We start from the raw sequence: 14,098 nt of genomic DNA on the forward strand, positions 1-14,098 counted from the left end.
AGGCGAGGATTTTTTTTTTAAAAAAGCACTTCCTATTTTAATCGTGTCCCTTCAAACTGGCACTGTTGAAAGCCGCATTTGTTTGGATGCAGTGTTGTGTTTTCATTTAAGTGTGTGACTTAAGTTGTGCTATAGGACATCTCTCACTGGCGAAGTGTAATTGGGAATGTATCGGCTATCGCTCAGAGACCCTAAAGCACGTTGCACTGAGAGATGCTGCTCCTTCCGAGGACCCAGTATCAGAAGGTTATAGGTGTGAGCCGGGGCCACATCAGCTGGCTGCCTCCCGCATGCGCCCCAACGGGGGAGGGGGCCAAATCCCAGCCCAGGCCCGTGCCCTGGACCCTTCGGTGCTCCAAGGACTGAGCCGCACGGGCCAGGGCTGATCATTTGTGTGCTTTTGCCTTGTCAACAATGTAACTAGTTCAAACGTTACTAAAGGTAACTTTATCTACTTCCATGTCCTATGTACCAGTCTCCTCTATTTTGCCTTTTGGTCCATATAATTTACCCTCCTAAAAAACAGAAAAGGGAAGTGTGGCTTTCAGACTGAGTCACTGCTCCAGTGCGGCAGTGCCTCCTGCTTCCCAGTGTGACCTCCCGGTCACGGAGGCTTGGGAACCAGAGGAAGTAGAAGTGACTTATCCCAAGCCATCAGCTGCTTCAAGTCGGAGAGTTCGGCGCAGTCCGGTGCTCCTCCTGCCCCCTGGGAGCAGCCGCCTGAATAGCCAAGCGCTTCCCCTTCTCCAGCTCGGGAGGGGGCTGCAGAAACACTGTGTCCCCACCCCCACCCCAGGGCCCCTCTGCAGTCAGCTTCAGTGGCCAAGAGCAGCCCGAATCGGGGGCTCCAGACTCGGGGGTGGTCCTCAGCGGGTCTCTCGTGGTTTTGTTTGCAGGCCTGGCTGGCAGAGGTGGAGGGCAGGCTCCCGGCTCGCGGCGAGCAGTCCCGCAGGCAGAGCGGCCTGTACGACGCCCAGGCCACCCCGACGGTCAACAGCTGTGCGCAGGCCCGGGAGAGGTACAGTATCCGCACAGCCCTGCCCCGGGGGGCGGGGAGGGGGGGGCTTCGCTCTGCCTCTTGGTCCTGGAATCTGGAAAGCAGCCCAGGGCACAGACACCCACGCATCTGTGACGATGGGCCTGTGGGTTCCCCGGCGCCCGTGTCTCCTCCACATGGAGCACGGGGTGGTCGGAGACAGTCTCAGTCACGGCGCCTTGCTCGTGGGCGAGTCGGGGTCCTCCGGGGTCGGTTGCTATAGTTGCCGTGTGTTTTCCTGTCTTGAGCAGCCCGGATGGCAGTTACACGGAGGAGCAGAGCCAGGAGAGTGAGGTGAGGGTGCTGGCCGCGGACTTCGACGACGAGTTTGAGGACGAGGAGCCGCTGCCCGCCATCGGGACCTGCAGAGCTCTGTACACTTTCGACGGTAACGCCTCCCGCCGGCCGGCTGCCCCCTTTCCCTGGGCCGTCTGGGCCACCTGCTCCCTCTGTGCCTGGCCTTGCTTTTATTTTACAGCCTCCCAGGTCTTTCTCTCACTCCCCTCTGTTCTGCTGATAGTATTTACTGTTATTATCACTAGCCGATGGCTGCTATTTTCAGTCATCGAGCTTAATTGCAGGGGACTGTGGTTATTTCACACACTCGTTCAACATCTGTAGAGCTCCTGTCTGGAAAAGACCCCGAAGGGGGGGATGCGGGGAGTGGGTGCAGTGTCCACCCCCAGAGAAGCAAAGGGGGGGGCAGGCACAGGAGGTCCCCGCACGCCCCCACTGGAGGTCCCCGCACGCCCCCACTGGAGGCCAGTGGCAGAGGCGTGGGGCCCGTGGGGCTGAGTTCCCGCCTCCCCTCAGGACGCCTGCTCCCCGTTTGCCCAGAAACCTGACCTGTCCCGACACTGTTTCCAGGTCAGAACGAAGGGACCATTTCGGTGACCGAAGGCGAAACGCTGTCCGTCATAGAGGAAGACCGAGGCGACGGGTGGACCCGCATCCGCCGGCGCGAGGACGAAGAGGGCTACGTCCCCACCTCCTACGTCGAAGTCTATCTGGACAAAAATGCCAAAGGTGCTAAGACTTACATTTAATACAGCTTTAAAAAAACAAACTCTTTAAAACCAGTTGGAGGTGCTTCTCCCCTCAGCCGTGACCACCACAGGCAGCGCCTCAGAGCCTGGCGGAGAGCACGCGGTGCCGTCCCCGTGGGCAGCGGGGCCCACCGAGGTTCCTGGTCTGGTTCTGACTGTTGTCGAGTTTTGCTTGCTGGTGACAGTTTGTGTGGAAAGCTGCCAGCCACCACCCTACCACTGTGTCATTTGAAACCTGATAAACACTTCTGGCAGCGCCTGTAGATCACAACAAAACCGTTTCCGTCCAGCTTCCAATCGATATTTCCCAGTCTCAAAGTCCACGCGCCGCCCGGGGGCAGCGGGCTTCAGCTCTCACGTGTGTACCAGCGTCTGCCACGAGTTAAACCACCGCAGACGCTCCCATCCTGTGACTTAGGAAGCTCAGCTGCGCCAGTTGGTTCAGTTTTGTAGCTACGCTCTTTGCAGGAAGCCATAAGTAAAAGCTCCCCCTTCTTTCTTTTTTTCTTTATTTTCAATACGCTTTTATTGATTTCAGAGAGAGGAAGGGAGAGGGAGAGGGAGAGAGAAACATCAATGAGGAGAGTCATTGATCGGCTGCCTCCTGCACATTCCCCCCTCTGGGGATGGAGCCCACGACCCAGGCATGTGCCCCGACCAGGAATCGAACCCTGACCTCATGGTTCATAGGTCAACCCTCGACCGCTGAACCACACTGGCCGGGCGAAGCTCCCCCTTCTTGAGTAAAAGTGGCAAGTAGAAGAATCTTTCATGGGTACCAAAGTGTGTGTTTTTTACCTAAACCTGGTTGAGGTCACTGTTAGAGCTCCGAGATGATCCTAGTGTGTCCATTTGATCCCAAACGACCAGCTGAAGTGTGTCCCCGGACAGTTGAAAGAGTCCATCAGCTTTGCCAGTGCCATTTGGACGAACGTCTGTTAAAACAGCATCTCGCTCCCTTCTGTCCGGTGGGAGGCTTTGTGGCGAGTGGAGCCGTGGTCAGCGGACCCTCCCCCAGCGGGGCTGCACCCACACAGCCACAGACCCCAGCACGTTGCTTCCCAAAGGGGGGGTTTAAAACGACAGCAGCAGCAGCACCTGGAAGCCCCCAAGTGTGAACTGACTGAAAAGCCCTTTCAGAATTGCTAGCTGGCTTCACTTCGTTAACTGTAGCCAGAATCAAATACAATGTTTCACCATCTTCCAAGGAAACTGGGTCACACGGGGATCTGCATTCTGAAGTCGGCAGGGCGGGTGGTGGGACTGTCAGGTGCACAGGCGGGTTCCAGGCCCGGGGTTCGCGCCCATTTCCAGCATCTGCCCTGAGATCTCGGGGAACAGCTACCAGTGGGTCAGAATGGAGGTGTCAGGCTGAGATTCCCTGTTTGGCTTTGAAAGTCATTCACCTCCTTCCTACTTTTACACGGGAAATTAGCTCCTTGCCTGACACTGTGGGTGCCAACAGCGCCCTGGGGCCCGGGGCCCCCGCGGGAGGCCTGGGCGCTTGTTGATTCCGGCAGAAAGTTTGCTGTCATCCCTCGCAACGGCCCCCAAGATGGGATTCAGTCTCCTTTCGTTCATGACAGCCTGGATTTTGAAAACGCTTTTTATTTTTAAATATAGAATCTCAGAAACTTGCAGAGAGATCGGGTCCCCTTCGCCCAGTGTCCTCCCGGTGCTTTCATCTGACACAATCAAATAGTGTCTCACGGGCAGGAAGCTGAAGGGTCAGCCTGATTTTTTTTAAACAGGGTTTTGTAATTCAAATTTCTTCGGAATTATTATATCTTTGCTGACATAATGTTGATAAAGCCACTCAGCCTGAGCCCAGACCTCTCCGGGGATCCGGCCTGTCCTTCTTAAGTCTGGCAGCAAGAAAACCAGCTGCCCCATGAAGCCCAGGGCGGGACTCCGCGAGCGTCAGGAGGTCACAGCTTCAGGCCTGTGACCTCATTTCCAGACCCGGAGCTACTGGAGAGCGCAGACCAGACACTGAAACGTCTTAAAATGGGGCAAGACAACATCGGCCTCTGAAAAGCCCGCCTGGAAGAGTGGGGCCGTCCCTGAAGCCTGTTTTTCTCTGTTTTGTGTTTCTGTTTTTGTTTTTGTTTTTTGCTTTTCCTTTGGTGTTATGCAAGTCTGGTTCAGAAAATAGCTCGGCAGGTTTTCCAGGGCGGTGTGGGTGCAGAAATTATGATTATTAAAGGTTCCTACAGGCCGTGAATTAATGTAATATTGGCTCAATGGTGATATATTGTAGTTTGTTTTTTTAATTTGTTTTTTTATTAATTTTAACGCTAAACAGCACCCTTTCCAAGTGTATACACACTGTGATTATAACGGCCCAAGTTTTAAAGGTGGGCAGTGCTAGTTGCTGGTTTAGTAGTAAAAGCCCTGCGACACAAGAGAATAAAGAGCTGCATTCCCGGCTTCGGAGGGCGCGTCCGTGCACCTCCCGCTAGGATGTGTTGTAGCTGCAGTTCCCAGAGAGCGGAATTTCCCTTTCCTCCCAGAGGATACTTTGTCGTCTTCCCAAGCTATCTGCTCAGACCAAAGCAGCCAGGCCTCAGCTTGTTTCACCAAGTTTTCTCCCTTTATTTTGGAGCCTCCCTTCCAGGTTCCCAATGTGCATGGAGAAGCCCCTCCCTCCCATGTTCACAACTCTGCCCACCTCCCCCCACACCCACCGGGCACCCACACTGCCCGCCCCACCCCCGCCCGGGCACCCACACTGCCCGCCCCACCCCCACCCGGGCACCCACACTGCCCGCCCCACCCCCGCCCGGGCACCCACACTGCCCGCCCCACCCCCGCCCGGGCACCCACACTGCCCGCCACACCCCCGCCCGGGCACCCACACTGCCCGCCACACCCCCGCCCGGGCACCCACACTGCCCGCCCCACCCCCGCCCGGGCACCCACACTGCCCGCCCCACCCCCACCCGGGCACCCACACTGCCCGCCACACCCCCGCCCGGGCACCCACACTGCCCGCCCCACCCCCGCCCGGGCACCCACACTGCCCGCCCCACCCCCACCTGGGCACCCACACTGCCCGCCCCACCCCCACCTGGGCACCCACACTGCCCGCCCCACCCCCGCCCGGGCACCCACACTGCCCGCCACACCCCCGCCCGGGCACCCACACTGCCCGCCACACCCCCACCCGGGCACCCACACTGCCCGCCCCACCCCCGCCGGGCACCCACACTGCCCGCCCCACCCCCGCCCGGGCACCCACACTGCCCGCCCCACCCCCGCCCGGCCGCCACCCCTCCTGCCTGTGGTCTCGCCCATGCCCTTGAGCATGTGCGCGTCTGTGATGTGACTCTTTAAAAATTGCCAAAACATTTAGACTAGAAGAAGGCCCAGTGTGTCGGCTGGATCGTGACTGCTCGCTCGGGGTTGCTCTCGGAGCTGCTTTCTGTGGCGTGTGCCCGCGGCCCCCGTCTGCACCTGCTGCAGTCTGAAGACTGAAAGGGTCACTTGAATGCGCTGTTTTAACGTGTCACTCTTTTATGTTTGTTTTGCTGGAGATCCCGCGGCCTAATGACCTTTTTGTTTTTGTAACCGCCGGGGAGCCAGAGGACGGCTTCTCCGTAGCTAGGGCCCTGCCGGCTGCTCCGCTTGCGTTTATTCTAGACACTCGGGTTCGAGTAAGTTTTGTTTAAATACGGCCAACGTGACTCTCTCTCTCGCTTCTTACCCTGGAAGGGAAGACTGCCTGGCACCTCTCAGCTGTACCCTGAACCTGCCTCTAATAAACGTCGCATTTTTCTCAGTGTTGTCCCGTGATGTGTCACCTTTCTGAGAAAATGACTGTGCGTTTCCAGTAGTTAACTCCTCTGTCTTCGGTAACGGGGGATTTCCTAGCCGAGCGCTTTTTAAAAACTGCCCTTTCCCCCCTTACCTGACGACACCCGTTCCTGCCCTGCGTGCACCCGAGGGCTTCGGGGGTCTGTCTCTGGTCTCTCTTTCCTCCCCACCCACCGTGAGATGAACTTTCACTGTTCGTTGGGAGTAAACATTGGATGACAAGCTTTCCTATGGCCTAAGACTACATGTGGTGACTGAAGGGCCGGCAGAGCCACCCCCAGTTCCCGGCTCCTCTCTGGGAAGCTGGTCGCCCTTCTCTCAACATTCAACTTATTAGAAAGATGACTGGGTGGGTGGGGCCGCCTCCCCAGGGGCGGGCGTCTCCAAGGGAAGGTCCGGGATGAACAGTGAAAGTCCCTGACCCACGGTGCCCGGTGGTAACCACCCGCTGCCCCCAGGGCGGAGCAACCTGCCGAGCAGCAGGGGGCCCGCCGCCGGCCGGGCCTCCTCGCTGACTGTGTTCCTCTCTGTTTGTGTTGTAGATCCCTAAAGGCGGCTAAGGAGCCGAGCCTGGAGCCTTCCCCGGAGGAACCCTCCGTCGCCTGTGGTCTCCTTGCCTCCACAGGCCTGAACCTGCCCTGTGAACCTGCCCCCGGGCTGGGCTGGAGCGTGGCCCTGGTAATCGCGACCCGAGGGGACCCCCATACCGCTCGGCTGCCTGCCTTTGCTTTCTTTCCACAGCATGCTCCTCCTGGCCCAGCTCCGCCCATGGCCCCGTCGGGCCACCTCCTGGGGGCAGGGCTGTCTGTCCCATCTGGGGCGTCACCCCATGCAGGACCATGGAAGGCAGCTGGACATGGGCTCCCTCCTCCCCCGGCCCCTGCCTTGGCCCTCAGTCCTCCTGGCCGCTCCTGGCCCGTCCACGGTTCACGCTGTGCCTTTTGTGAAAACCTTGCCCCTGGTCTCCCGGGGACACTGACAGAATCTGGACCAGAGCGCACCAGGGGGACTGAGCGCCGAGTGGCACTGATGTGGTCCCGCATCCTTTACGCTAGAGAAGACTCATCTATCCCCAAGTCCATGGGGCACCCAGTGGGCCTTTTCTGATGACAGGTCGTCACGTCGTACTGAGCATTGGCTCTTGCAACATTTCGCAGCTAAGAATGTCAGTGGTGGCCACGGGGGCACACACACACATGCGCACACACACACGTGCATACACATGCACACGCACACAGGCACACACGTATGCACACATTTTTGTTTGGGGCGCTGCCTTCAGCACCCAGAAAGGTCCACCCTAGAAGTCAGATTCCCTGCTCTCTCGCCGTGTCCGCCTCTCCCCGGGTCCAGGGCCGTCGCCCCATGAGAGCTGAGCTGTGGCACTTGGTGAGCGAGCGAGCGTCTCACCTCTGCATTAGCTCCTTAGAAAGTGAAAAATCCCCTTTCCTCAAGTTCCAAGATTTGCATCTTAGGATTTTAGTGCTTCTGTCACCAAAGACCCTGAGCTCCTGCCCTTCGGGTGACCCCGTGGCTCCAGCTTCGGCATTTGTCACCGGCTCTGCGGGCCACACGGGCAGAATGAACCAAGCTTGCTTTGCGAGCTGCGTTTCCTTCCTCCTGGGCCTCCGAGGGAACGTGAGGCCGTGCAGCATGTGCCCACTCAGGCCCCAGAGCTGCGGAGCTGCTTTTCGATGCAGAAAAGTCAGGAGAAGTCACTGGCTGCGAGTGGCTGAGAGTCTCTGCAAACGAGACGCCACCGGAGGCCGAGGGTGAAACCGGGCCTTGCCTTCTTGTTGGGCTCCTGGTGGCCAGGTGGCCTCCACCCTCCTCAGCTCTTCCCGATGCTGATGAGCCCGAGACAAGGAGGTTCCAGGAGCTGGAGGGTCAGGGCAGGAACCGCAGGGCCTGGGGTTGGGCCTGTGCTGGGTGGTGGGCAGATGGCTCCTCTCAGCGATCCCGGTTGACCGCACACCACCCTCCGGCGGCTCATCAACTCGGTGGCCAGACCATGAGCGAGCGGACCCCCCGGGGGGAGCGGGGGGCGAGGAAGTGGCTTCAGGTTTAGGGCGAGCGAGGGAGAGCCTGGCCCTCTCTTTCTCGCTGTTCCCCAGAAGTGGGGCCAGGCCCAGGGGCTCAAACCACCTGCCCAGGGCCTTGCAGCTGGGGAGCCTCCGGGGTGCTACCTGCCAGGCAGCTTCCATGCCCCTCGGCGGGCAGCCCAGGGTGGCAGAAATCAGTCTCGGGAGCGGGCGGGTTTGGCAGGTGGCATTGAAGCCAGGATGCCCAGGTGAGAAGGGTCAGGGCCTCACCTGCGTCCCTGCAGGTGCGTGGGTAACATGGGCGGGCGGGTGGGCAGTCCCGGCGGCTCCACCGTGGGCAGGGTGACCTGGTCTCTCCGGGGTCTTCTGAACGTCACCAGGTCCAGCTGCCCACTCCCCAGGCTACAAAGACGTGACGGTTCTGAAAATCCGATCAGCGTCAGTGGTGCATGTGCGCTGCGTCTTCTAATGGGTCAGGATAAGTGGGTTTCTTGCAACACAGGGGGAGAGGTCGGAGCTGCAGTGATTAGTTCTTCTAACGTCTGTTAAACTCAGTATAGATTATGCTTGTGTCCTCCCGTGTCCCCTGCGCCCGTTTTCCCTCCCGTGCCACCTGCATCCAAACGAGAATGGACCACGAGCGCTTCTCAGCCTTAACCCGGGTCTGCCCCTCTGCCTGGGCGGGCGGGCGGCGCTGTGCCGGCCCAGCCGGGCTCGTCGGAGGAAACAAGTTATTACACGACGGGCGAGATGTGCCGCTCGCCCTGGGACTCCTGCTGGGACCTCGTCCGTCACCGAGGAGCCGACCACGTCGCGTGGGGACGCGGAGCACCGCGCCCCCTGGCACCGCCGCCCTGGCACCGCCGCCCGCCTCCCCCCCCCACCAGGATAGTGCTCTGTCCTGAGAACCGCGGGTTTTTAAAGAGCCTGCCCCGAACAGGACGTGAGACGGGAGAGGGGGCTTGTCACTGGCCCGGTTCCCCTTTGTGGGGTGGGGCCTGGACCGCCGTGACGGGATCCTCTGGGTTTTTATCACACCCGTCCAGAGGTTCTCAGGGTGCCACCCTCCCAAGTCAGACACACCCGCAGCCTGACTCCGGCCCGAGCACCGGGGCCTCGGATGCCCTTTGGTAACCTCTGTGATCACAGAAGAAAGTTTGCTGAACAAGGAAAGGTCGTGTGGATACTGAGGATCTCTCCGGAGATGCCGGGTTCAAGCTCCTTCCTGGCGCCTGTCATTAGAAGCTCCCTTAGCAAGCGGCCCGCGGCTGTCGGGCACCTTCTGTTCCGGTCTGTGTGTGTGGCACTAGCTGGGAGCCGTGGGGCATCCGGCGGCCTCGGCACCGTCGGGCCCCGGAACTGCCGCTTGCCTGCCAAGGTGGAATTAGAACAAATAGGGCGTCTGTGGGAGGCTCCCGCTGACCTTGTAACTACATGTTAACCCCCTCGATGTCAATAAAACTCTCCCTCTGGCAGGGTCTCGCGGAGCGTTCTGTTGCACAGAGGGGACCCGGGTCGCAGAAGCCGACGAGTCCCTGGGGCCAGGCCGGGCCGACTGTGGGCTGCACCTGAGTGACCTGGGACGCGTCACGTCCCCGGCGCTCGGGGCGGGGCTGGCACCCCTGCGGCCCCCAGCACCGCCCGCGGGGAAGCTCTCAGAGGCTCGGGGGCTGCAACCCGGGTAGATCCAGGCCAGGGGGGTGGGGGAGGCTTCTGAGGACCAGGAAGTTTTTCTTGGCGGACAAACCCAGCTGGCGGCCGCTCTAGGTTTTCGGGGACCCTGCTGTGGGAGGTGGGGAGCGTTTTGTTGGCACCTGGGCCACAGGCTCCCAAGCCCACCCTCGGGTAGCTCGGCTGGATAACCCCTGGTTCCTGTGAGCTGCAGACAGGGTGCCGCTCTAAAGCGTGGGCCCCCCACCTGCCCGCCCCTGGGGCTGTGCGCTGGGAGGCCCTGTTTCCACGCCCAGCACTGAGACTCTCACCCGGGCCTCGGGGGAAGCACAGCTGGCTGGTGTCCACACCTCTGTTTTCTGAGGGTCCTCAGAGCAGCCAGTGGGCAGAGACGTCCTGCTCATGCCAAGTGTGGACTCAGCTGCTGAGGGTGGGCGGTGAGGCCAGCGGCCTGGGCCTCCGCCCAGAGCCATGGCTCCCAGGAAGAGACGGTGACGGGAACCAGGCCGCTCGGTTATCACTTTTTTTTTTTTTTTAATGTTTTTATTGATTTCAGAGAGAGGAAGTGAGAGGGAGGGAGAAACATCGATGAGAGAGAGCCGTTGATGGGCTGCCTCCTGCACCCCCCGACGAGGGACGAGCCCGCGGCCTGGGCCTGGGCCCTGACCGGGAATGAACCCTGACCTTTTGGTTCCTGGGTCAACACAACCACTGAGCCAGGCCGGCCGGCCGACGCTGTCCCCCCTCGTCTAGCTTGTCCGCAGGCCAGCCGAGGAAGACTGTCTCAGCGTGTCCCCTCTGGGCCCTGTCCTGTTTGGGGAGTGGACGGTGGCAGGGATGAGATGGTTCCCGTCTCACTTAGACCCGTCCTTCCCCGGGGGACCTGGCAGGGCCGGGAGCTTGGGGCACCCGTCCCCACTCTCTGGGCCTCGGTGTCCGGGTTGTGGGTGAAGACCTCACGGCCTTGGGGAGCTGCTGTGGGAGCTGGAGGCCTTCGGGAGCCTAGGTGGTCCGCTCTGACTCGAGCTCCTCCTGGGCCCCGTGAGGGCGTCCGTGTCTCACACGCGGAGGTTCCTGGTCTGAGACACCCCAGTGCTGCCTGCAAGGCCCATCTTTATGACCTACTTGGGTCAGGCATTCGGGGGCTGGCACCGCTCCCTGCCAGGCGTCTGAACTTTCTGGTGACTCACTTCTGTCCCTCTGGGGCTGGAAGCAGGTGGCAGCCACCCAGAGCCCAGGATTCGTTTTCTGCTTGACTCAGAGGCGCGGACCCGGCAGACCTGTCGGTCAGGCTCCCCTGGTAGGTCTGGGAAGCTCCCGCGGGCGCGGCCGGCCTCTCCTCCGCCCCGCCCGCCGCACCCAGGCCTGCCCGCGCAGGGGCGGTGGCGCCCCCTGGTGTAAGAGGAGTCAGTGCCCGGAGAGAGCGGCGTCCCCGGGGTGACCAGGGAGGAAGTGGAACTGGGCAGAGACGGGTCAGGCGTGCCCCCCATTCCCATCACAGCGAGGGCTCTGGGGCTGTGCGATCGGCGGGGGAGGCGGGAGGGCTAACGGCAGGTGTCGCTCGGGACTGACGTCCGTGGGTCCTGAGCAGCGACCCGCGGCCCTGGCCTCCGCCCATCCTGCCGAGAGGAGGCCTCCCCTCCCCTCTGACCGCCGCTCAGCTTTTCCGGGAAGGGGAGGCCCTGAGCTGTGTCGCCAAAGCCCCCGAGACCTGGGGTTTAAGCGAGGAGGCTGCAGGCTGGCACCCAGTGGCCACTTAGTGTGTCAGGAGCCTTCTCTGCAGGTGCCGCCCCTCAGGCCCTGAAGTTAAGCCCGTCTGCCTCTGTTCGGCCGGCGTGATGAGCGGCCTTTGCTTCAACGGCCTCCCGTTAGCTAGGCTATCGCTGGGACCAGAGGCACCTAGAAAGCAGGGACCGAGGCCCCACGTGCCGTCGTCCTCAGAGCGGAGGGGCCAAAAGCTTGGGGAGGAAACACAGGGGTTTCCTCCTCCTCCTCCTACGGGCCCCCAGAAGCGAAGATGGGGCCCGGGCGGGGGCGAGGGCGGGAGGAGTCTCCGGGTCGGGCACCAGGCCCAGTCCCCAGGTCCGGCTCCAGACACCCCTCAACTGGCTGGCGTCATCCAAGGACGGGGACCCCTCCCGACCGGCCCTGGGCAGCTTTCCTGAGCGTTCTCTGTGCAAAGCGGCCCCTTTCCCGGCGTTTCCCCAGGGCGCCCGGGCTCTTGCTGGAGGGGCAGGGGGATGGAGCCCGAGCCGAGGCTCCACTCCGGCCCCAGCGGCTCCCTGGGGCCCCAGCGGCGCCGCGTGAGGCTGCAGGATGCTTTGCGTTTGCTCAAACCGGGGGGGCCAGAGGCTGCGCCTTGTGGGTGCCTTCCTGATGTAGGTTTGCGGACAGGCGGCAGGTACGCGGGGCGGCCGGCCCACAGACGCCCGCCTGCAGGGGAGCCCGGCCCCGCCCCGCCCCGTCCCTGTCCCGGATGCAGGGACCGTGCGGGGGAGAGAGCGGAGGCCCGGCGCCCGCGCTTCCTGTCTCCGCCCAGCCTGCAAGGTGAACCGCAGGCTCCGGCTCGTCCTCAGAGTCCAGCACCTAGTTTGGCTGAGCCACTCAGACACGTGGTATTGTAAGGCCGACTGGCCCCTGTCTTCCTGACCTTCCTGTAGAAAACGAACTGTCTCTAAACTCCCCGAACCACTCGGTCCCCAGGGCGGTTCCAGCCTCACGCCCGCGTTGGCCTCCAGCCGGATCCCGCCCGGGCGGCCGGCCGGCTGCTTTTCCCACCCGGCTAGTCCTGCCCCGTCAGCAAGGTGCTTGATTAAATTAACGTAAGTGCCGACACGAGTGGACTCGCGCCGGTCAGCAGGGGTGAACCGAGCCGAGCGCAGGCGCAGCTGGGACTCCGCGCACGTGCTCAGGCGCGAGCGGGCCGAGGACACGCTCGGACACACGTGTGGGGACCTGAGGACGGGCGGGGCTTCGAGTGCAGCGGCGGGCGAGCCGGGTTCTCTGGGCCGGCCGGGCGCCCCGGGCGGCGCTGGCTCTGCTCTGACGTCCTGCGTGAGAGGTTCCCGCGCCCTCAAGTCTCACAGGGTCTCACAGGGTCTCACAGGTGAACGTTCCAAGTCAACATAAAAATCTCGGTCTCCTCCCCACCCCCCCCCACCCCCCCCCCCGCCATGAACAGCACCAGCCCAGCGGGGGGCTGGAGCGGCCGGCCTGGCTGTCGGGGAGCCCCCAGTGTGGGCGCCGGGGGCCCGGGACAGTGGCACCTGCCTGGCGGCACCGAGTCTGCGCCGTGGTGGCAGGAGGGCCCTGCCTGGGGACACACTGGCCTGTCCCCCGCACACCGGCCGCCCGCCCACCCCTGGGGCCAGGCTGGTTCTAGAACAACAGGCCGCCCGGTGTTTAAAGCGGCTGCGCCTGCTCCTGCCGCCCTCGGGTGCCCCCCGGTGCCAGCGCCACGAAAGCCCCTCCCGTGTGGGGTCGTTTGTAAGGCCCGTTGCCAGGGATGCCCCCTCCTCCCCGGGCGAGCCCAGGCTTCCCTCCAGTGACAGGCGACACCGAGGGCGGCGGGGACACGGAGGGGTTTATTGGACCATCCCGGACACGGCCCAGACGGGAGCGTGGGCGAGACTCCAGCCCGCAGGGAGCCTCCCGGTCACGCCGGGCGGAGGCGCCCGCAGGCCCCAGGGTGGGATCACCACGGGGCAGCAGCAGCTTTCAGCAGATGGGGGTCAAGGTCGTGAGGTCCCAGTGGCCGGTTGGCGGTCCCGGGCACCTCAGCAGGACGGTCCCCGCCCCGATCCCGGGAGAACCCGGTCGCAGACCCGAGCGCAGGGCAGGAGCGGGGGCTCTGCCAGCACCGCCTGCTGGCGCGGAGACCGAGGGCCGCAGCATCTGGGGGCGTCGATCCCAGGACCCCCCCATTCACTTTGGCCCTGACGAGGGGAGCCTCTGGCCCAGCTGCTCCCAAGGGCTCGGTGCCACCGGGAGCTGTGCCCGTGGTCCCGGGGCCCAGCAGCGGCCTCACTCAGCCTCCAGGCCCCACGCGCCAGCTGCCCCTGGGCCACGCCCGGGCCTGGGTGCTGTGCGGGGAGGACTTCAGCTCCAGGAGCAGCAGGTGGCAGCGACGTGAGGTATTTCTGTGTCGTCGGCTCCCTGGGGACAGGTCACAGCCACTCGGGGGCCAGCAGCCCCCACGCCCTCCCCCGCTCGAGTCCCGTCTCAAACGAGTCCTTGGCCGCAGGGAAACCAGAGAGCAGCCTGGGACGCGGGAGCCCCTCGGGGACGGCGGGCAGTCGGGTGCTCCGCCCGCGGGTGTCGGGTGCTGGGCCAGGGGCCCGAGGGAGACGCCGGTGAGGCAGCAGCTTCCTGACCCGCTGAGAGCTCGGGGGAGAGGCCGGGGCCTGGGCTGTCCAGAGGGCGGCTCGGAGGACACAGTGGCCTGTGGGCCTCCCGGGACCGAGACCCAAGCGGGCGCCGCAGGAACC

General features: G+C 62.8%; 1 protein-coding gene across 4 annotated transcripts in view; it reads left to right on the plus strand.

The window, feature by feature from the left end:
• Positions 1–9,415, plus strand: part of FNBP1 (formin binding protein 1) — an 85,688-nt gene extending 76,273 nt beyond the window's left edge. For 2 of the 4 annotated variants that reach the window (XM_087823026.1, XM_087823023.1), the window contains 3 exons: positions 897–1,018; positions 1,288–1,424; positions 1,904–4,514. In XM_087823026.1, the coding sequence (XP_087679152.1) occupies positions 897–1,018; positions 1,288–1,424; positions 1,904–2,082 (438 nt within the window). In that variant the 3' untranslated portion in view covers positions 2,083–4,514. Of the gene's footprint in view, positions 1–896; positions 1,019–1,284; positions 1,425–1,903; positions 4,515–6,440 lie in introns of those variants that run through there. The other 2 variants (XM_087823024.1, XM_087823025.1) reach the window with 2 other exon arrangements.
• The last annotated feature ends 4,683 nt before the right edge of the window (positions 9,416–14,098 follow it).

Source organism: Miniopterus natalensis, chromosome 12 (genome assembly GCF_054644295.1).
Source record: "Miniopterus natalensis isolate mMinNat1 chromosome 12, mMinNat1.hap1, whole genome shotgun sequence".
Classification (NCBI taxonomy): Eukaryota; Metazoa; Chordata; class Mammalia; order Chiroptera; family Miniopteridae; genus Miniopterus; species Miniopterus natalensis.